Source organism: Apaloderma vittatum, unplaced genomic scaffold (genome assembly GCF_000703405.1).
Source record: "Apaloderma vittatum isolate BGI_N311 unplaced genomic scaffold, ASM70340v1 scaffold8471, whole genome shotgun sequence".
Classification (NCBI taxonomy): Eukaryota; Metazoa; Chordata; class Aves; order Trogoniformes; family Trogonidae; genus Apaloderma; species Apaloderma vittatum.
The window spans coordinates 70,174-93,850 of NW_009697331.1; the positions used below are offsets into that span (position 1 = coordinate 70,174).

The 23,677-nt window shown below is 38.7% G+C and overlaps 1 protein-coding gene across 1 annotated transcript in view; it reads right to left on the reverse strand.

The window, feature by feature from the left end:
• HERC2 (HECT and RLD domain containing E3 ubiquitin protein ligase 2) overlaps nt 1–23,677 on the reverse strand; it is a gene marked incomplete at its 3' end in the record, with an annotated part of 98,489 nt that overhangs the window by 69,077 nt on the left and 5,735 nt on the right. Inside the window, exons 2-4 of the mRNA XM_009877602.1 lie at nt 18,334–18,448; nt 11,249–11,386; nt 1,004–1,223 (exon numbers count right to left, since the gene is read on the reverse strand). Coding sequence (XP_009875904.1) covers nt 1,004–1,223; nt 11,249–11,386; nt 18,334–18,448 — 473 coding nt within the window. The remainder of the gene's footprint in view (nt 1–1,003; nt 1,224–11,248; nt 11,387–18,333; nt 18,449–23,677) is intronic.

The following is a 23,677-nucleotide window of genomic DNA, read 5'->3' on the forward strand; positions in this document are numbered from 1 at the left end:
TGACATTAATTTAAGTAAGATTTCCTTTGAACTTAGCGACAGGAGATTCCCTACTGCTTCCTCTCAGAAAGACACCAACAATTCTGTTTCCATTTTAATCTCCTATCAAAAGAAAGTGAACTGCTTATGACTTCTTCAAGAGAGAAAAAAACTAAACTGGCATTTTCAGCAATCTCATAATTTAAATATAACGGTGCTCTTTTTAATTGGAAAAAAAATTCAGAGAACAGACTACTCAAAGCCATCATTGTCAGAACTCCAATCCCATAATAGCTAGTCATATCTACTTACTCTCTCCTTTCATTTTTGAAGCTAGAGACAATCTAACATTAAAATTTCCCCAGCTGAATTGTTTGTTCCGTAAGACAGCAACCTTGTTCTGCTACTGAATAGCTTCTTTAATGTCTCAGCTGATTTTTTTTTCTATTTTTAGGTCAAAAAAAAAAAAATAAATCTATCTAGACATGGAAAGTAATCAGATGCTTTCTTATTCAGTTAGTTCTCTGGAAACAGTTTTATATAAAATACACTATTACAGAATTTCTCACACAAGCTAAGGAAAATAATGTTCAACTTCTATGTATTTGTGGTTTTAAATTCGTTATGTGCCTTAACTGAGCAAAAAACTGACAAAAAATATATTAAGGTTACTAGAACTATGAAACTCCCATCAGCATAATTTCTTAAACAGGCTTCTCCATACCTTCTAGCTGAGTAGAACAAAAGGAATACCTCAATAAAAGTATACTTAGAGCTCAAAGAATAATAAATCTACAGCAATGTATTACAACAAAAACCCACCAGTATGAACAGAGACACTTCAAGCAAGCATCGGCCAAGAAAGAAAACTGTGTGGCAGGTAATGCCACATAAAACCATCTCATGAAATAAGCAGTTTCTTTTCTTACAATGTTTCACAAAGGGGAAGAAATCACATTAACCTCTCACACACAGCCTTCTATGACCTCCCTATTATATTAATTGCTCACACATATGTCATTACCTTTTCTTATCCACAGAAGGCAGAGGGACACTACTGGTTTTCCATTTAACTTTGACATTGTCCTGCAGAACTGTCCTGTTCAATGCAATGAAATATCGTTCCAGGATAACCAGCCTCTGCTTTAGCCTCATGGCTGAAAGAGCTGTTGTAGCAGTTTGTGTGGCCAGAGTTTGCTGCTCCTTCACTAGTACCTGAAGGCACTCTTTCAATTCATTCACATCTGAAAATCACAGAAAGGTATTCTTTTATGTGTTTTTATCTGTTATACATGGAAGAAAAATCAAAACAAATTGAAAACTGTGAACCAGCCAGAAGTCTGAACCTCAAAACTCAGTGAACTCCCTGTTTTCATATTTAATGGACACATTTCTAATCCACAGTACTACACAGATACAACAATACTTAACAGGTGTTTAGACAAAGGTTATCATCAAAACTGGTTTTGTGTAAACACATCTGAGCGTTCATATTTCATGTCTGAAATTAAAATGTCATCGGAAATATTTATGCATTTCAAAAAAACAAGTTAGACAGAAAATTCTTATCATGACCCAACCTCAGAGTCAGACTTCTCTTAAGTGCAGGGACCTTTTAAGTCCCCACAAGGATATGCTTTCATTTCTTACTGATATGCGTTATCTAAAGTTTCTCGGAAGTTATAAAACTACTCTCAGAAGCTCTAGGACAGCTGCCAAGAGCTGCTAAGCTTCTGAAACAAATAATGTCAGAAATTTAAGATTCTTGTAAGTACTGTTAGTAAATAAAGACCTGATTTATGTACCAACATTAGAGAATTAATTCTTCACTAACCAGAAAAAGCAGTCACCAGCCCCCAGTCCTGGTAATCTAATAACAGATGGTAACAAGTATAGCATAAACAACAAACAAAAATTTTGAAATAAAAATTTGGAAATTGTATATTTTTACATTTTCCTGTAGCTTTAAATCCTAGGACAGACATCAACAATAAGTGTGTTCTTAGAAGAGTTTTTTTCTATCCCTTTATTAATAGTCTGATCACTGGGCCAGCCCACTCTGCTTCACACTGAATCACTGTCCTCATCCCTAAGCCAACCACATTTGTTGCCTGGCTGCCACACAGAAGTACTTTTGTTTCAACTGACACCTGACTAAGGCATACCAAAAAACCCAGATGTCTGCATATATGTAACACTGTTTGTGAGCATATGGACCCAAAAAAAGAAAAACATATAAAAAAACTCAAGCCACAAACACAAACCCGACACATTTTCTTGCAACAGCTGCCTCCAAGCTACAGAAATTCAGACACACTTGTATTAGTCTCTAGCGTTGAAAATCACATCTAATGAGACACAACTTTTCTGCAACTGTAGCCGTAGAAAGTATTTCAAAGCTTTGTCCCGACTCTGCAATGCATCTTTGCGCACCCAGCAGAGAATTCAAGTGGCCTTCTCAGCCACCGGATCCCATTGCGCAGTCACTTAGGGTATGTTGTCAGCCATCAGCTCAGCCTGCTTTCAGCACTGGTATTCACATTTCACCATTTCATAATATGTTAGATTCCTTTCCCTGAGGCAATTTACATCTTTGCACCTGACTGTGAGGAACAACTTATTTTTTCAACAAGTTAAGAATAGGTTGAAATGTGTTCCTTTCAGTCTAGACCTTAAAAAAAAAAAAAAAATCAGACAGAAGCAAGAGCAGCTATTATACACATGGATACATTGACTCAAACAACAAGAAACACCACAAAACCAACAAGAAACATGACAGAAGAGCCACACTGCCCTTAATATCAGCTCTAGAAAATTCTCCAAAAAACTCTGTAGCACAGTCAAATATCAACAAGTTACATACACACAGCTCCTTCAGAGCACGCTGTAAAGCGACAGAAGGCAAGCCTGATTTGTTTGATTTGGCTTTTTTAACGTCCCTTAACATTATGGCCATTTACAATTTTACTCAGAAGGTTTAATGGATGGATCTATCAGCACCCAGTTTGAAGCTCCAGTATACCTCCGGGATGATCCAACTAAACTTTCGTTTCATTAAATAACACAATTTTGAGGGAAAAATCTCAGTTGTGAAGTGATAGAGTTACTCAGAAAAACAAAGTAAAAACTTCTAAAAAATATAAACTATATATTCTGAGGCTGCTGCTGTATCTTAAGTATGCCTTAACCTTTATTTTGTAATCAAAAATATGAAAAAATATTGCAGTACACAGCATGTGGCTTTTGCACTTCAGAGTATCATAACAGAGCATGGATAATACTAACATGCCACTTTCATGATCCCTCTAAACAAACCATCAAAAAATAAAATCAAGGGGTTTATTTTCTTCCCTTCCTGAACACTAAAGCCCTGTCAGCCCCTAAGTACTACCAGGATATAGCAACGAAATAAGAAACGATCTTACTCTCGACTTCACAAAGAGGCTTTTCTTAACACTGTTCTTTTTGGTAACTGGTTTCATTCTGCAGATTCATTCTCCGGATTATTGTCTTACATATGATTGAATCATGATTCTATGATACTACTATCTAAAGGAAAAGTAAAGAAATAGTCAACGGAGAAGAAAATAAGGCACTTCTGTCAGTGCTTATATTTAGGGAAGAGAGAGTCCATGGTGTTACAGAAATAAAGCACTAGGTGCCAGACTCAGTAGAGTCTGTACAGTAATAGAGAGCTACAGCATTCATCACTCCATCCTGGCTGACAAGTTATTTAAACAACTCTAAAATTATTCCCAAGAGTTAAACAGTTAGATGAGAGAACCCTTCATTTCAAAATACTGCAGTTATTAAACATGTGTCACAGGGGCTACTGGAAAGAAACCCTTAGGACAGGCAGAGAGCACCTACAATCCTCCCGCAACTCCTTCACAAGGAACTCTCCCTAAATGTCCGCAGCTGCGCCCCTTTCCAAGCACTTTCGATCAGCCCCAGCCCTGCTGTGCCCAGCGTCCCAGCCATTCCCACGCAAGAGGGGACACCAGCTACTGTGCAAACTCTGAATGCACAGAAAACAGGATCCTACTGAAACACATACCATGTGTGCACACCAGGCAGTATCAGTTTGAAAGCTGGACACTGTATACGCACACGATATTGGGCTTCTGAAGGGAAAAAAAACCACACCAAAAAAATCCCCACACAGTAGTTTCAAAGCAGCACCTACAAAATTATTTCTCAATGGTTCAGCAATGCAGAGAGGGTAACCTGTAAGGCACGCAACATCCTACTCAATGATTGGATATGTGCAGTGTTTCACAAAACAAAACCTCACAACAGTGCTTTCTAACTCCAGGGATTTTAGAAGTAAGCTATTTTGCTTTCCTGTCAATTAAGTCAACATCAACAAATAAAGTCAAATTAAGACAATACAAAAGCTAGAAAAGGAATCAACTAAAATTCTGTCTTCAATTTTTATGAAAGGCTGGAAAGAATTCAACTTTCAAGCGAGTAACCCTAAAAATCATTAGGTCTTTATATTTAGAAACTAGGAATATGAAGAATTGTTCAGCTACAAAACACAATTTTCAAATACTTAAACACTGCATGCAAAGAAATTTTTTTCCAATGGAAAATATTATTTAGACTCATCAAGACTCAAACTATCTAAAAATAACCTGCATTAAGCATAAACTTAAGTTTACCGAACTTAGTTGTGATAAAACAAGGAGTAATGGCTTTAAAGTGAAAGAGGGTAGATTTATATTAGACATTAGGACGAAATTCTTCACCAAGAGGGTGGTGAGACACTGGCACAGGTTGCCCAGAGAAGCTGTGGCTGGGCCCCTCCTCGGCCGGCTCAGAAGTTGTGAAAGCCTCTGCCCTGGAAGTGCTCAGGGCCAGGCTGGATGGGGCTTGGAGCAACCTGGGCTGGTGGGAGGTGTCCCTGCCCATGGCAGAGGGCTGGAACTAGATGATCTTTAAGGCCCCTTCCAACCTAAACCATGCTGTAAATCTACAAAAATTCTTTTCTTTTACCCCTTTTCACCTTGCCTTCACTAATTCAAATGGCTTCATTTTTAAGAAGACTTTCTATCAAAATTAAATAATTCCACTCATAAGTGCATATGCAAAGTGTTTTGACAAAGGGTGGAAGAGTTTATAGCAGTCTTATAACTCAGACATTTCAGAATTGAACCAAGGATTGTCTTAATTTATTAAAAGTAACACTATTTATCTACATGCTTGCTCACTTTAAATGTTCTCTTATTCCATAAGTAAATTTATCCTTACAAAAATTCAGTTCATCTTTAGAAAGTTTTAAAAATATCTGGGAATCAACTCAGTGAAATTGCTTTCAATAAACCCTCAAGTCCGAACAACAGTTATTACTGATGAACTTACTGGACTAATGAGAGAATAACTTATTAATAGCAACGATTCAGATTTCATCTGAGAAGGTTACAGGGAGCTCTTTAAACAAAACTGTTCATATGCCACTGTGCCAGCCCTTGATGCTAACCATCCCTCGCAACACTGCGCTTTGTCAGTTATTTTACGAAGGGTGGAGACACATTAATTACCTAATCGGTACCTGAAACACAAGAGTTGAAGTCATACCGTAGAAGTTGAAATTCTCAAACTACCATTAGCAGAATACTTGTTAACTGACAACTGCAGTCAGGTATGTTTCTTGCTACAGCCGAGATCAGTCAGGGTTTTACCATCTTCTGTTAAAATTTATCACATCCCTCCGTCCCCTCAGCAACTAAACGTAACTGCATGTCTTCACTTCTTAATTCCTCCTGCCACAAGTTCTCTGCATTAGAAGGAAAAATACCAGTAGTGTTTAACCCAGATCATTTGACAGAAGAGAGTGAAGAATTGACACATTCTTTAGGTACGTCAGCCAAACTAGGGGGGCAAAATAAGCCGCTGAAGACAGGAGCTTCTCAAACCATCCTGGCCACAGGCAGAACATCAGCCTCATATCAGTCTAACACAGGTGGCCTGTTCGAATGCATGTCTGTATCTGTTTCAGCAGCTAAAAAAAAAAAGTTTAACATACTAAATGGTTTCTTAACACTTATTAGCTCTTGTAGGGAACACCGTAGGCTTCTAACTGGTAAACTAAGAACCTTAAAAATGCCAATATCAAACGGAAAAGTTCTCTGAGTCATAAGCTTTAGCAAAAGCCAATATATACAGTCCAGTGTGGAGAGATTTCCGACCTAAAACTTCAAAATATATTTCAAACAGAATCTGGCAAGAAAATACTGTTATGATGAGCACGTATTCCTGTCAGCAGCAGAACTAATGTGCTCTAATTTCCTAGAAATTTTTATAATTTTGTCTCCTCTTTCCCCTTCCACTACATGGTATTTCCACTGGACAAAGAGCAGACAGAGGATGCAGTTGGCTTGTCTTAACAGGCATCTAATGGCCCTGCAAACCATCACCACAGAATCAGGGGATTCAGAAGTTGGAAGGAAAGACAAAAATGCAATCACATAAATATAATTTCCTTCAGAAAAAGAAGCTATATAAGCTATATAAGCTTATTGCTCTTCAGCAGGAGAAGTAACAACTAGCTGTATGCACATTCAGAATATCTCATTGTGGCTGTGTGCTTCATTTTCTAGGTTTTCGATCATGTGCAAAACTTGTTTAAATTGATGCTCACCCATGCACAGAACAAAATAGCGAGAACTGAGCCTCATGTGTGTGCCTGTAAAAATACACACACAGGCACGCACATTACCCCTTAGGAGCATAAACAGCAACCAAACAGATACTTGGCCCTGGGCAACAGCTTTCAAGTTGGGCGGGTAGGGAAGGAGGTGAGTTAAATCTGTTCCAAGTGGTATTTTCTAGTCAGACAGCAATTAAGGTGAATTTAAACTAACTTTGTCTGTAAGTATGCAATATTTAGTATCTTAAACATTGAAATTCACTGTAGCCTGATCTCATTTCATATCATAATCTATTTGACAGTTTTTCAAGTTAAGTTTTTACACACATTAGTTGTTGCACCAGCTGAGCTGTTTCTGGTTTCTTCAAGAAATAAAAATAATCTGACCTCAAGCGATAACAAATACTCAACTATACCCACAGTCAAAGTGAGTTGGCTCTACAATTTGAAACTTTGACGAAGATTTAGACAGTGCTTTTTGCCTAAGATCAAAAAGAAAAACAAAACACTTTACATGCTACCACCACCAAAAAAAGAAAAAAGACATTTCTAAACACTCAATAGTTATATATAGTAAATGATAAAGGTTAGAACCCTTAACACTGATAGAGACATATGAAATGCAGCAAGGAATACAAATAAATACACAGTATACACTTAAGAGTGACAACAACAGTAAGTTCCATAGAAATCTGTGTAAATTCATCTGCTGTTCCATACATGCATAAATTGTGTGGAAACAGAGACAGATATTTAGGTCATTAAGTCTGTTGGGTACAATATTATTAAAAAATATGAGAGCCAACTGCAAAAATATGCAGGCAATTAGGTTAAGTAAGGAATGTAACTGTAGATGTACACTGATGAGCAAGGGAAGCAGCATTCCTGTTTTTCCTGTTAAAGGGGGCCCAAACAACCTTCCATTCAGGAATGAGATTTTGGTACTGCAGCAGGGTAGATCCAAGAAGATACTGGTCCACTGTGCAACAGTAGCTGAAAAAACAGGGTATCAAGACAGACAGAAGTATCATTATACCACTTAATGAAACCCATAAGGTACCCACAGCTGTATATACAGTTCCCAGTCTGTCTTCCCTGGCATAAAAATATAGAGGGGAAAAAAAATAAAGGACAAAAGAACTAAGCGTTTAGAATAGCTTCTGTACGTAAAGAAATTGCAGGAAATAAGATCTTCAGCAATAGAAGGAGCGTGATTATGACAGTATTCTTAAAACACAAAAAAACACCTCACCAGTGTTGGGGAAGACAAGTAAGGGACAACCACTCATTGCCTCTTCCAGTGTAAGAACAACAGGGCATTACGTGAAACCAGCAAATGCCAAAATCAAGTCAAGGACTTGAAGGAAGTAATATTCATAAGATAAATATTTGAATTAGAAAGCTCCTTGCTACATACAGCTGTGGATGCTAAAAGTTTAGAATGTTCAGAAGGGACTAGACAAATTATTGGAAAAAAAGTCAACATCAAATGTATTAAAGCCTATCCAGCTATGTCATGCACACATATACTTCAGAAAATAAAAGGGGGGTGGGAAATCCAAACACACATTCACATTCCCCCAGACCACCATCTCTGGCTCAAAGTCTACAGGCTACAGATAATATGTGATAAACATGCAACCTAATTATTCACTTGGCTATTGGTATTTATACTGTTGCTGTCACAACATTGGACTACACTGTCCTTCAGTTTGACTCAACATAGCCAACCTTAAGCATAACGTGACTAAGAAAAAGAAGCCCAAGAAAATGTAACACTGCTCTATTTTGTGTAGGTTTTCATAGAATCATAGAACGGCATAGGCTGGAAGGGACCTCCCTGTCATGGGCAGGGATGCCTCTCAACTAGATCTGAACCACTTCAAACAGTTTCCTCTTTTCCTCCCCATATCCAGGACTGAATAGCTTGACCTCTCTCCAGAGAGAGATGTAAGATGCTAAAAATCAAATATTTTCAGAAAAGAAAATTGATTAAAAGTAGTAAAACAAGACTTTAGGAAAAATCAAACGCAAAACCTAGGAGAAAGAGGGTGAGGGAAGATGTTTTAAAGAAGCACTCATATCTAAAATGAGGCCTGAGCAGTTCAACACTGATATTACTTAAGAGCCAAAGATGAAATGGAGTATACTAAGATAAAAGAGAGAAAGAAAAACATCTTAAAGTCAAACAATGACTTAGCCATGTACTTTCTTACCATCTTACACAGTTTTACAGTACTTGGCATAACAAGACCATTCCAAAAAAAAAGAGAGAGAGAAAAAATAAAACAACTATGATCTCTTTGTCCTGTTCTGGCAGAGTAGTCACCTCAGCATAAATCAGAACTACAGAAAACATTTTGCTTCTCTGAACATGTACCAGGATGACAAAAGCAGCATGGGGCTATGGGGGCACAAAAAGTACTGCTTCTCAACCCTTTTTATGAACAGGTTGCTTCTGTGTGCTCTCAAAATCTCTTAGCCCTCTGAGGGGAGGGATGTCACAAGGCCCACTGACCTGGATTAGTCTGTTGAAGCTCACTAGCATGATCCTCCACACTTCTTAGCAAAGCAAGATTGTATTACAGCACTTCTAAAACATAGATATACACTGCCTAATGTCTGGGTACTATCTTCACAGTGTAAGGCTGTAAATCATTAAACCCAGCAGAAGCAATTTAGGGTATTGACCTGAAACACAGACTTTAAATGCCCTTTTAGTTCTTTTTGTAAAATTAGCCCAAGCTCACATCTCCAAATTATATTTTATTTGTAAAGGAATATAAAACATAAAAAAACATAGTAAGTCTTTAATACTTACTTGATCAGCAAGAATATATATAAGAACTAATTCTTTTCAGAAGTTCCTTCATGCTTTTGACAGGCAAATGTTCAAAGATTCATTTTATTTTCATGAAGGACAATAGGAAAAAAAAGCCTAAAACAGTGAAACACTTACACAAACTATCAAAATTGAAGTAATTATCTGTTGTTTTTTTTTTAAAATTCATTACCAAGCCACAAAAGCTAGGATGGCTCAAAAGGCAGCAGGTAGCTACATTTCTGACAGGTAAAATACAAAGAGTTACCTACGATCACAAACAAAAGCCACCTGTAACACCCCTATAAACAGCAAGTGTGTTTGTAGTATTGCTTAAGGATTTGTATGTCACAGCTGGATGGTAGAAACCTCAAGCACAAATGGTAACAAAAACCAAGGAATACACATAAAGTCTTCAGAAGCTATTTCTAGAATAAGTATCTATATGTCTAACAATAAATCATACTATATATAAACACTAAAAGTAAATAAAGTATTTTTTTTCTGAAAACTACAAACACTCATAAATTCCTCTTTTTCTAAGCAACCGTTTTCTCAATTTATAAGACATAATTCAAGGGTAACCTTAAAGGCCAGGTCTTGTCCCAAAGACCATGGTCAGCTTGGAGAAATTTGGTAAGATACTTGGCATTTATATTACCATTTTGTTAAACAATTTTATTTTACCCTTCAGCAATGAAAACTAAATAAAAACATGACCTTCAGCTTACACCTCTTGAATACATTCAATTCTCACTCCCCCTTCCACTGTAGTGGCAATTCTTTTCATTCCTCTTACTCTGCAAAATTCTGTCCCGCTACTAGAGTGACGGCATGTCCATCTGTCCTCCTGTCCCTCTGAAAAGGGAGCAAGCAGGTTGGCACAGAGCAGAGGAGAGCAGGCTGGCAGCTGACCTGTGTCTCAACAGAAGCAAGTCGCTTGCCCAGCAAACAGGGGTACACAGATGCAGACTCTGACACCAAAGAGACAAAACTTTTCCCGGGGATCTTCAAATGCTTCTCAGTGAAAGGGAAGGAAAAGGGGCACGACAAATGTCTCCAAAGTTTGCATATGCCAATATCTGAATCGAGTAGTCTCATGCATCAACTGCAAATCAAAACCACTGACATGAAGCTTCTGATCTGCTATTTCTAAACATGGACAATTTTAGACAATGAATTGCTGCTCTGCAGTAATAAACAGTCATGAACTTCCACCGGCTTCAATATCAAACTTAGAGTCATACATGAAGATGTGAAGGCACGAGACATTTTTCCCTCGCCGTCACAGGTGAGACTACTGTGAGCAAAGGTCAGGACGGACAATTAATTGAAATATTTCAACCTTCCCCCTATGAGTCACTCAAACTTACCTACCAGACAAACAAATCAAAAAGAAAAACCACCTGTGAAACCTTTACTGCCTGCAGAAAATTCAGGCTTCAGAAACTAAACAATTTCTTTTTAGTATCTGCAACTGAGAAGAAATACTCTGAAGACATCATAACGTTTCACTGCACAATGGCATTTGTTCCAACCCAGTTTACCATTCCTTCAAGCAGCATGAAAGGTGCAAATTGACTCTTCAAGGCATGAATCTAATTCAGTCTGAAATTATAGTAAATGTTTAACTTCAATCATAGTTAATCACTTATCCAACTTATTCCACTAACCTAAGAGATGCATTTGTCAGCAAGTATATTTGATCCAATTACTTGCTGATGCTGCAAAAGCAGTGACCAAAATAGCATATGTAATCCTTTATTCAGTGAGAATGACCAAAAGAGCTGTAATACCTGGTTGTTTGCCCCACACCCAACTCTCCACAATGGATTTGGCCCTGTAAGTGGGCAGCAGAGTCTCTTCTTCATCTTTCTTTTCTTTGTCATTTTGCTCTTCTTTCTTTGATCCAGTTTGGCATTCAGTGCTATCATCTAAAGATTTAAAAAAAAAAAAAAAAGAATAAAAGACCAGTTAAGCTACTTTCCCCTTGAATTCAGTTGTACATCAGCAACATAAAGCTGAAATGACTGGCCCACAAGTTTATACCAATATTGTCTATCATTAAGTGTACAGAGTCCAAGAGATGTAGTATTTTACCATGTTAGCTGTCAGAGATGCTAGATCTCATGTTACAATGTGTAAGACAATTGCCTTAGAATTCTGAAATCACTGCTGTAACCTCCTAGGGGTCATGAACATTTAATATCAATACCATCACATAAGACTCGCAAAGGATTTGCAACACACAGCATCACAAAGCATCAACTTTAAGTCAGTTTTTGCTCCCAACTACCTGCATTTCTGTAGTATTTACTTGTTTTCGTATTCCGTTTCCAATGCGGAGGCGGGGGGGGAGGGGAAGGATAGCAATTGCTTTAATTGCAAAATCAAGGAGACCTATATATTGGCATTTACACTAATTTTATGCAGCAGTACTTGAACATCTGTATCTAAGTAATTACCAGCAAGTAATGAAAATAATACCACACATTTCTGCCCAAGCAACAAAACAGCATTTGCAATCCTCTTGAGATGACTTTCACAAAGGCAGAACACAGACATTAGTCATTTATCTCTGTAATCAAAGGCTGCATGAAAGCCCCAATTTTCTAAACACAGTGGAGTGGGATATCTGAAAGTCCTTCCTTATTCATATTGCGGCTATGGATTTCCATATGCATTCCTCCAGCCAGTTCAATGCACAAGACTGTCTTGAAATTAAGGGCCACGCTGGCAACTGCTTTCCTCACCCTGGCACTCTTTTCTAAATATATCCCTCAAAATTTCTCAAGTCCAGCATCTGCAGTTTACCCATGGAGAGTATAGTTCCAGTCATTTTCACCAGGTTCTTAAAAATTATTCGTCCTCCATTCATACCTGCCAATCTAATCCACAGAAACCATCCCCACAAATGTCCTGGCCACATGCAGCCAAACAAGCATTAGAATTTTGTCTTTTTTACTATCTCACCCCACACGCATGCAAAACATAGGCATTTGTACCAGCATATTTCAACAGACAATAATAAAATGAGGTTTATAGCTCTAGCCAGACACAGCAACCTGTTTGCAGCCTGCCTCAGACTCACCATGACCCCACCTGGAGATCAAAGGCTCTCATCACCTCAAAACACAAACACGTACAAAAAACATTCAACTACTCCTTCCACCTGCTCTGAAAAAAAAAAGAATGCCTAATCTGACTGTAACTGGATTTGTAACTGCCTTTATGACAAAAAAATTCTTAGACTGTATACAATAGCACCTCCCAAAACAAACCTTTTTAAAGTGCTTTAATTATAAAAGTTCTAAATTAAAGTCAATGTTTCCTAACCTACAGCACAGGCTAATGCTCAGGAGATGGGAGATGAAGACTTCAGGTGAACAGGAAAAGAAGAGAAGACATAGCTGCAGCATGTAGGAGATCAGGGGCTAAGGAAGAGATAGCAAAGTCACTAAGAACAGGCAAAAGGCAGTTTGGGTATCCCCCTTGTAAGTGGCAATCAGAGAAGGTATAACCATTTCTCCCAAACACCAAGGAACAGCCAATAGTACCGCAGTCATCAGCATGATAACACATGTCCAGATGTGACTGAATCGAGCAGTTTCTATTGCAAGGCACAAGAAAATAATATTAAAGGCACAGATTCCATAACGGAGTTAAATCCGGTGACTAAAGACCCTGTTTAGGTCCCAGTAGTTCAGAATATTCCCACAGTAACACCATAATCTCACTGTTTCTCCACTCACCCACACATCTAGAGACACACTCCACAAGGTCTGGGATTTTAGTTAGTAGGCAGCAGAGTGTTATGCCAAGACATTACATTTCACAGGCAGCTGTAAGAGAACTTGCTACGCTTTACAGCAGATCCTTGGCAAAGGATGACAACAAAGGGCTATGAACTTAGTCATTTTGCCCAGGTCCTCACTGCAAATACAGAAGGTCCCAATTTAGGAGTGAACTTAAGCTTTATCGTATAGAAACAATCGTGACATGCAAATCCACAAGGATTCTTTTTTCTCATTGTGTATATGAACAAAAAAAAAAAGGGAGCAATGAGAGAAAAAGTGAGAAGGAGCTGAGCTAATAAAAAAAAAAAAAACACATTAAAAGCCCACGTCAAATTGTTCCACAATGACTTTTCACTATAGTTATAAAGTTGCCCAACAAAGGACAAAACTGATATGGGTCTAGACCAAAAGCAGTAACGCAGGCATCACAATTGTGGAAGCTCAGTTAAGCTTAATGAATAGGATTTTTAAAAAGGGAGCCCCAAAGATTTTTCAAAAAGAGAGGTGAGGAAGAAGCAATCTTAAGCAAGGCCAAAATAACAAGTAGTAGGACATTTTTCAAAACAATGCACGCAAAAACACGCTTCAGTGCAACGACCTCTCTCAACTTGCACTTCTCTCAACATGAAGAGACCACGAAGTTTCCCACCGCTGTGTGGGGGAAAATAACTGTGTAACATTTCCCTGAAGTAACTCTTGCACAGCAAAAGCCTAATCCAGTATAAACAGAGGATAAAAAAGAAGCAATTAAAGGTGGAATTTATATGTCATGTTCAATGAAGAAAATAACTCACACTGCATACTGACCTCCGGCACCTGTTACAGTATGATCCTGTGTTAGTCTTAAATGCCAAGGAACTGACATAGTTAGGAATCCCTCAGTAGAAAGAAAAAGCCTGCAACAGCGTCCCAACAGATGTTGCCATTCACAGGGCAAAAAGTTACACGGTGTATTTCATGCAAGGGCTGTATTTCACAACCACTCTAAAATAGTATTTAGTAGTCCCAGATCCAGGAAGCATTTCAGCGGCACTACAAAATAATAATTTGTTTTCCATCAAAGAGCTTTTATTTATATACACATAGATAGACTTAAACTGAGAGGGTTTTTGTAAAGGAAACATGCCTAACCATTTGCAAAGCATGTTTACACAGCCTTCCAGATGACAGAACATTTTGATGTCCTGACCCTAATTAGAAACAGAGTTTCTTTTCATCCCTGGTATACCATTTTTTAAATGCCTTCTTTAAACTCCCTGTTGGATATGCAATAAAGCATTTCACACTTATGAAGTCAAATTGTCCAACCTGGCGACTACAGACCTCCCTCCGTTCTGCAAAGAGAGACCCATAATCCACCACTGAGTCCTGAGCGCTTGAGCCCCTGTGTGCAGCCCATACAGCTGGGATAGGGGAAGCAGAAAAGAGGAAAAGAGGCACATCTCACTTTCAGCAAGTTCTTTCTTGCACAAGAAAGGAGGCTCAAAGCAAGAGCAAGTTCACATTCCTGCACCTTATTACAGTTTGAGACATACATGGTCTGAATGGCAGCCACTGTAACCAATTCCCATGTAACTGTTACTCTTACCATAAAGACCTGGTTTCTGCAAGCCTCTCTGGAATCACTTGTGGCATTTGGACTTTATTATCTATTTGCAGGTGCAGCACTGAATGAGGTTTGTGGGTTCAACGGCGCTAGGCGGACAAAAGTCCAACTTTCAGGAAATGGCAAAGCGAAGACAAAGCCCACAGTGTTTACAAAAGAGGCATGAAGCTGACAGCTTTGTATATTTGCTCTAGAACTTAAAACAGCTAACTGAAACAGAAATTTCCATCTCTATAGAAGTTTGAGGACTCAAAAATAAAAAAATAAAAATAAAAAAAAACACATCAAAAAAAGCATAGTTGACTGACTTCTCTCAGAAATCTTCAGCAATGGTTTTCTAACCTAGGAATTTAGTAAGAACAGCATTACTTAATACTTTTTACTATTTTCAGTACATAGCTTCCAGCCTACAAGACAACAATCTCATCCAAATTTCCTAAGGGCAGCCTGATTATCCTTTTAGTACATGCCATGCCGCCAGTGCACCTGTATCTGGACATCACTACTGTCACAGCTGCGTCCTCAGATGATATTTGGAAACACGCAAACACATTCTGAACGCATTTATCACACACGTTTCTCTGAAAGTGCCACGAAGAGATTATTCCTAACCAAATGTTCTTGCCAACAGGGGAAAAAAAAAAAAAATACTGCCTTTGCATATTCTTCCTAGAGGGAAGAGGAATGCTTCTTGCTATCAGTAGCATGTTCTTCCAGTCCATTGCTGCTGCTGATACCCACTGAAACAATGGAGTCCCTCTTCTCAGTATTGAGAGCTCCAGCACTAGTGAAGAAAAGGAGTCACAATGGATGCGCATAAAACAAAAACTTCCTGAAACAGACTCAGTAAAAAAGGACTATTTAAAGCAATCTCTCTTATTTATCTCCAAAGTAGTCAATTTAACAGCAAAATCTGAATATTGAGATTAAAACATATTGCTTTTAACATAAAAGCACTGGGGTTTACATAAATCTCATTACTTCCACATACTCTTCCCTCTCCTCTTGAATTACATCTGTAGATCACTTATGCAAAAAAGCTGCAAGTTCAGAGGTGCAAACTGACCGCTAGTTTTTCTAGTTCCAGGACTCACTACTGCCTAACAGAATCAAACATACAATCTGATGTGCTGGTTTAATTTTTATCTTTGTTACTTGCTGTCCAAGTCTGTCTCCATTGGCAATAAATTAGATTAATTTTCCCCGAGTCTGCCTTGCCCATGACAATAACTGGCAAGTCATTTCCCTGGTTTATTCTCAGTCCACGAGCTGTTCTATCTTGTTTTCCTCCTCTGTCCTACTGAAGACGGACACTGAGCGAGAAGCTGGGTGGGCAGTTGGTCCAGGCGAACCCACGACAATGCAGTACTGGAAACAAGTCGCAGGCTCACTTTAATAAAAAACAACAAACAAACAAAAACCCCAACAACAAAAACCCACAAACCAATAAAACCCCCACAAAACACCAGTTTTGCTGCCTCTTCACAGCTTGGACCACTGACATTTCAAGGTAAAATAAATGGCTTATTTCTACAATAAACTGTCAGAATTTCTGTATTTTTAAGTAACAGCATCCTACAGCCTTTAACATTATGTTTTTTGACCCTTCAAAGTCCTGTGTACATACACACACACATGATTTTTTAAAAAAAAAGAAAAGAAATAGAAATAGAAAACCAACTTCACATCATTATTCAGAATAGGTGTCCCAATTGCAGATGAACATGTGAAGTCATGGATAACTGACTTGGCTCAGCACTTCTAGTTTTTTACTTTATACTGCTCTCCACATTTCAGATCAGAACTGACAGCTTGCGTTTTCCTAGTTGCTATTTCAATGATTCCTCTGAAAACAAAACCCAATTATATGAGGGAATTTTCCTGTAAGCTTTCTCACAATCACTGGAAGCTCTGCAGTACCATAACTAAAAAAAAATCCCAAATCTATGTGGCTACTTCACTATAAAGATACTGAAACGAGAGTTTCCTGCCAAAGACCAGCACAGACACAACCCTAGAAACAGTGTGCCGTATCTGGCACATAAAGTGGAATTTATTTTAATACATTGTCTTTATTATTACAGATGTTTGTTACGCTTTTTCTACACAAGAGCAGTGCTGAACAGTTCCAGCATGACCATCGCAACACCCTTATCATGAGTTGTCAGCAAATGCGAAAGCATCTCCCACAGTCCATTTAGGGAATAACCTGTCTCTTCATTGTATCAAGTTTATGATGTCTTTTAGCAATATACATGAAACTAGCCAATCTTAAAGAAAAAATACTATCCTACTTCCTCTCATTTCATGAACAGCTGCTGTAGTAGCCTTTCTGGTAAGATCAGCTCTATTTTCATCCAGTGTCAACAACAATATTCAAAAGGGCCAGCAGCAGAAGGACTAAAACAATTTTCCAACTCTGAAAGTCAGTAGAATAATTCTAGCCCTTACTACAGTGCATAGCCACTCACAACCTACAAAGCTTATACTCTCGATAAAAATAATGCATAATTCACTCTTCTCTCATAAACTATTTATTACAGCTTCTTTCCTGTAGAAATAACTTCCTCTAGTCAAAAAGAATTCTCCCTCCTCACCCATTTTTGAAGACAATGGTACAAAAAGAAAATCCTCTCGATAAGGAATTGAGCGTTATTGGTTTGAAATATCACATCTACCCAACAGTACACTTCAGGAAGTGACAGAAGCTGAAATAACAGTTCACTGCTACCAAAGGCGGTATTTCCACCCTTCTCTTAGACAGAACCTATTTGGTTTCATATAAATTACTGACAAAACTTATCTGACCATTTGGTGAGCCCATTTCAGCCAGGTTAGGAAACATAAACCTTTCTCTTTTTTGTCCAGTTTAAATAGGGAAAAAAAGCAAGAGGAGAATCACTCCATTTTGGCACAGCTGACCACGAAACAAAATCCACCTCCACCAAAGTAATCTCTCTAAATACGTGCATTACTCCACCATTCGCAAGATCTACAGCATCTAAACTGCTCTCAAGCATGCTAGAGAAAAAAAAAACAGGGAAAAAAAAAAGCACTACATTCTCAGTAAGACTGTGGACAGTTTTGCAGTTGACCTTTTAGTTATTTTATGAAGACTGTAAACAAAATCAGAAACAGCGGTATTAGCTTTACCCTATTCTTCACTCCACTTCCTTTAAACAAACACACCAAGCGCACCAAACAAAAGGACACTGCCAAGTTTCTCTCATAATAACATGCCTAGTTATAAAGTTTAATCTTAAAAGGCTGAAACAGATTTAAGCCTTCACTGGAAGGCTCAGACACCACCTTTCTAAGAAATCAATGTCAACTGTATTCAATTCAAAATACTTACATCTGCAAATTGCATAGTCAGATGATGATAAATCAAAGTTCTGTGACAGCATGAAATTCAAATTCCATTTTCATCAATGCAATGAAAGAAAAACGAACAAAGAAAAAATATAAAAATCCATACCTTTTCTTGGAGGTAGTTCACCACTTTGTGTTAACTCTGATCCAGGATACACAATCTCTCCATCTTTTACCATTTCATTCCACAAGCCGCATAATCCATCTCGTGTAAAAGCCAGCTGTCAAAAATAATACATTATATATAGTTACACTTTTTTTTTTCAAGCCAATTCAAGTTAACATTTAAGATACATCAGGTTTTATATTTTGTCCCAGAAGAAAGAAAACACATCACCTTGCCAGTATATTCATTGTGTGTGTATGTATGACAGGGATTTTAATGATGTTCAGGGTCCCTGATTCTCTAGCTATTCTATGTTCAGACTCAAAGTATGTAACAGTAACTTTGAGATGTGCTCAAATATAGCAAGATGAGTTTGATTTTGGTGAAAAATTCCCATCAAAAGCATGGATTTGGTCACCTCAAAAGCACCCACATATTCAAGATGTAATAATCACCATCAAGATTTAATAAATATCGTGCAGTAATCAGGGGGGCATGAGGTAGGGTGTCCTTTTTTTCCCTTTGGGAAAAGCTATCCAAACAAAGTCAAGCTGCATTAAGTCACAAAACGGGGAAGCATGAAGAAAGTCAATAAAGCCCCCTCTCCAAACCAGCAACTTCAGAGCTAAGCGCTCAACCACAACATGTGACATCCAGGTACAGATGCACAGGAGGATTTAACCAGCGCAAACTGGTCCTGCCATGCAACACATCTCTCACAACCCTCCCTCGTCCTTCCAGCTGCCACAACGCCACCTCTCTGGCACGCAGGCTCACGTACATGCCCCATCATCTCCTCAGCCAGACTAAAACCAGCTGTGCCCAGGGGAAGAGCGAGGGGCAGCCTCGGCCCAGGTCCATTCCCAATACGCCACGTGTGCAACAGGACTAATACTCGCGACAGAACGAACGGCAGGACTGTGCTAACTGGAAGTGCTCATGAAAGCTCCAGCTGTAACACAAGCCTCCTAATGATTTACAAATTTGGATCTCCCTTGAAGAATCCTAATGACCAGGGTAACTTGTCTTCTACTCATGTTGTCCTCTGCTTTACAGAATGCTGCAAAACAGATGCCAGCATCACAAGCAAGTTCCATAATTACCAGGCTATGATTTGCAATTGTACAGCATAAGGGAAGAAAGGAGTACGTGGAATTGAAAAACAGAATACCTTTAGCATACCAAAGTGGAGACATTTAAAAAAAGACTGCTGAAGGCTTATTCAGAAGCATCTTGGTGTTATGTAACTAGTACGCAAATCCAAAGTGTTTTAACTGAGAAGTAACACAAAGATGTTACTTACACAACTGCTGCAAAATATTTACCGTTATACACAGAAGTCTGCTTATACTTTATTCAGATCTGTTTCCAGAGGATATTTTAATGATTGAAGGTTACAGGTTTTGAGTCACATCAAACCGCAGGGAAGTTGTTCGCTGATCTAGCTACTCTAGGCGAACGTGAAAAATTAAAGGCAAGTTGCCACGCTTTGACACCACTGTAACACACTTCGTTACCATCGTAGTCTCTTGACTTGATCTTGGATACCTCAGAAATTCAGCTCCACCACATCACAATGATTTCTATCATTTCCTTTCAGCATAAAATATGAGCTGACAAATTGTATCTATTTGTCACTTGCTGTTTCCTGATCTCAGGGGAATAAAAAGGAAAAGAATCACATAGCTGGACATTATTCAGCTTACCCACAATTTATCAGTTGTGCAGCACCAGAACTACATTGTGACCACACATTACTCAAAGGTATAGACCCTGTTCTTCAAAGCTAGACAGCACATGGAGCTTTTGCAAAGATTCTATGTTATAAAAGCTTCACATTTGGAGGATTTTTTTAACTGGAATAGTCTGAAGTAAAGCTGAATTTCAACAATGTAAAAAAAAAAAAAAATTAAAAAAAACCCTATTCACCATTAACTTTATTTCTTGCATTGTTCTCAGTCTACAAATACTTCAAAAAAAAAAAAAAGGCATTGACTTTCTCCTGTACCAGATGTGGCCATACACTTTAGTGTGGCACTTAAAAAATATTTTTCAGCTATTTTCTTAAAAAAATAACTAAACACAACTGTTTCAGCAATTTTGGCTCTTATATGATAGAAGATTTTAATTTTTTTTTTTAAACATTCACCTGTTGAATGCTAAACTATGGTAAAATACAAGCCAGAAAAACAGTGAGGCAACCCTTCAGCTCATTTGCGTAATAAATTATGGTTTTCACAAAGTTAAGATTTTGGTCCAATAAACTATCTTTCCATACATTTTATTTTACGTTCTCAGATCATCTTGGTATGAAAAGTTATTCTCACAGCCCTTGAGCTTGCAATATAAAGGCCTACTGGCTTTGAATTCAAGGTTCTCCATAATGCAGCTCTGTTCTATTTCAGAACATTCCCTACTTTTGTAAGCATTGCTGTGAAGTAGAATCAAGAATCTTGTTCCCCGTTTTAACCTCTAATCCTCTCACATGGCACAAAGTTCACCCAAGTCTTTTAAGTAACTGAAGAAGTAAACAAAATTTCTTCTGCCTTTGGGTTTGGTTTTCAAATTCTTATCAGACATTTTCTTGGTATGTTGCATAAAGATAGAGCAACCACCAGGATTATAGGTCAGAGAGCTCCCCTTCCTTCTCCAAACACCTCACGTGGAAGCTCACAGCACAGGCAGTCTTCAGATAAACAATTTTGCTTTTATTCAGGTTGTAGTTAACATTCTGGCAGAGATATGTGTGTTGGGGAGGGCAAAAAGGAGACATGTTAGAAAGTAAAGGAACACTGGCCTTTCTTGTAGCAATAATCAAAGCAATCAACTGAAAGAACAATTAAGAAACAGTATTTACCACCAATCCATCTGTCATAACTGAGGGCAACTCAATTCCAACTGTAACAAGTTCACTATTAATCTACGTGACATTCAGCAGACATATTAAAAAGGGCATTGCCATTATGATAACCAAAAGTGTAAGAAAAAGTCTGAGTCAAGTTATAAATTATTCAAACAATTTTATTTTCATGATCCCAAAATCCCATTATTTTAATAGAAGCTTCATGACTGCCTTAAGAGAAATAATTCACTTAACCAACAGAAATGGGAAGGAATGACTAATACGCCAGAGGGTCATGCTGCCATCCAGAGGGATCTCGACTGGCTGGAGAAATGGGCTGACAGGAACCTCCTGAAATTCCACAAATGCACCTGGGAAAGAACAACCCCAGACATGAGTACATGCTGGGAGTAACCCAGCTGGAAAGCAGCTTTGCAAAAAACACCCTGGGCATCCTGGTGGGCACCAACTTGCACATGAGCCAGCAGTGTGAGCCTGCCATGAGGAAGGTTAATAGATGTCCTGGGCTGCATTAGGAGGAGTGCTCCCAGCAAGTCAAGGGAGGCAATTCCTCTCTCCTGTTCAGCACTGGTGAAGCCACAGCTGGAATACTGGGTCCAGTTCCAGGTTCCACAGTACAAGAGACAGGTGCATATTGGAAAGCATCCAGCAAGAGCCACAAAGATGTTTAAGGGATGGGAACATCTCTCCTGTGAGGAAAAGCTGACAGAGCTCGGACTGGTTAGCCTCAAGAAGAGAAGGCTCGGCAGGGAACCATATATATATAAATATATGCACTTATGTTTATAAATATCTGAAGAGAATGTGTAAAGAAGATAGAGCCCTGGCTTTGCTCAGTGGTGCCCAGTGATGGGACCAGAGGCAATGCGGACAAACTGAAACACAGGAGGTTCCTTCTGAATATCAGGAAACACTTCTTCACTGTGAGGGCAATCGAGTGCTAGTACAGGTTGCACAGAGAGGTTGTGGAGTCTCCATCCTTGGAGATATTAAAAAAAACCATTCAGACATGGTCTTAAGCAGCTGGCTCTAGGTGGTCCTTCTTGAACAGAGGGCTTGGACCAGATGACTTCCAGAGGTCCCTTTCAACATCAATCATTTGTGAGTCTGTGAAACTAGTAGCTGAAGAGAACAGTTAAGTCAACTGTACGGTAAAATATTCAAATACCTGCTTTAACTACACAATCTTTTTTCTACAGTGTTTTAAGACTCTTGGCCAGCACAAGCACATACTACTTTCTTGTTTTGCTCCCACCACTACCTCTCACAATCATTTGCAATGAGTCTATTAACACATCCAAGTGCTGAGATAGGAGAACTAGAACGCTGTTCACAATAAATTTGGAAAACATCTCTCTTTAGTTTTTATCTTCCAAAAAATATGACTCTTCTTCAAAAATACAAGTCTTCTTCCTTTCAGTTCCTTAAAGAAAATTCACAGGGCAATCCATGGTGCAGTGTAAAACAAAAATCTATTTGGTGTCTTCATATTAAGGGGATGGTTAGCTCAGTGGGTTGAGTGTGGTGCTGACAACAATGACAACACCGAGGTCGCAGGTTTGATTCCCGCTCGGACCCCATGTGCTGCCTGGTCTAGTTGAGAGGTGGCGTCCCTGCCCAAAACAGGGAGGTTGGATTAAATGATCTCTAAGGTCCCTTCCAGCCTAGGCCATTCTGTGATTCTATGATCATGTCTGACATAGAGAGGCTGCAGGTTCAAGAGAACCTACTTCTGTAAAGTCTAACACTCGTTTACTAGATTGCTTGATTTATGTGGACATCCTTCCCTCTAATAATTTATTAACTTCACTTGCAAATGTTTAAAAGGATGAACTTGACAAAATCAATAAGATAACAAATTCAGAATGGTTAGTTTTCACTGAACTTTTGCAACTGGTAACAGTGTCAGAGATGTATACTCTGTAAAGAAATCCACAAGGACCCCAAGTCCCTCCTTGCCCCACCACCCGCATGGGGCTGTCCCAAGGCTGAGACAACAGCAGCTCCCCGCTCATCACCAGTAGGCCCACGTCCTACTCATTCCACCAAACCAAGAACCATTCTCCATGCCCACAATTTCCCTTTTTTCTTCCTGCAGCATCTCCTGACCTCCTCTTAGACAAAACCGCAGCCACATAGCCTCATCTTCTACACACCCCACTTTTACAGACCCCCCAGATGCCTTCACCACGTCACACATTCCCATCCCCAGACCACGTCTTGATTTCTGAACTTGTAAGGCATGTATCTCACCAAACTCATACTTCCCACATAGACTCAAGTCTCAGCCCTGCTCACTTATCCCAAGCCAAAAAAGCAAAGGCTTAAGCAGACTTCAAAGTTAACTTCCACTGTACTGTAAACTGGGGAGCCCTCACTCTTAATGTTTCATCAGTCTTATCTCTGCAGTTAAAATGTAATTTATTCTGTCTGGTACAACATTTAAGTGAAAAGGATATCTAGTTTGGTTGCCAGCATATG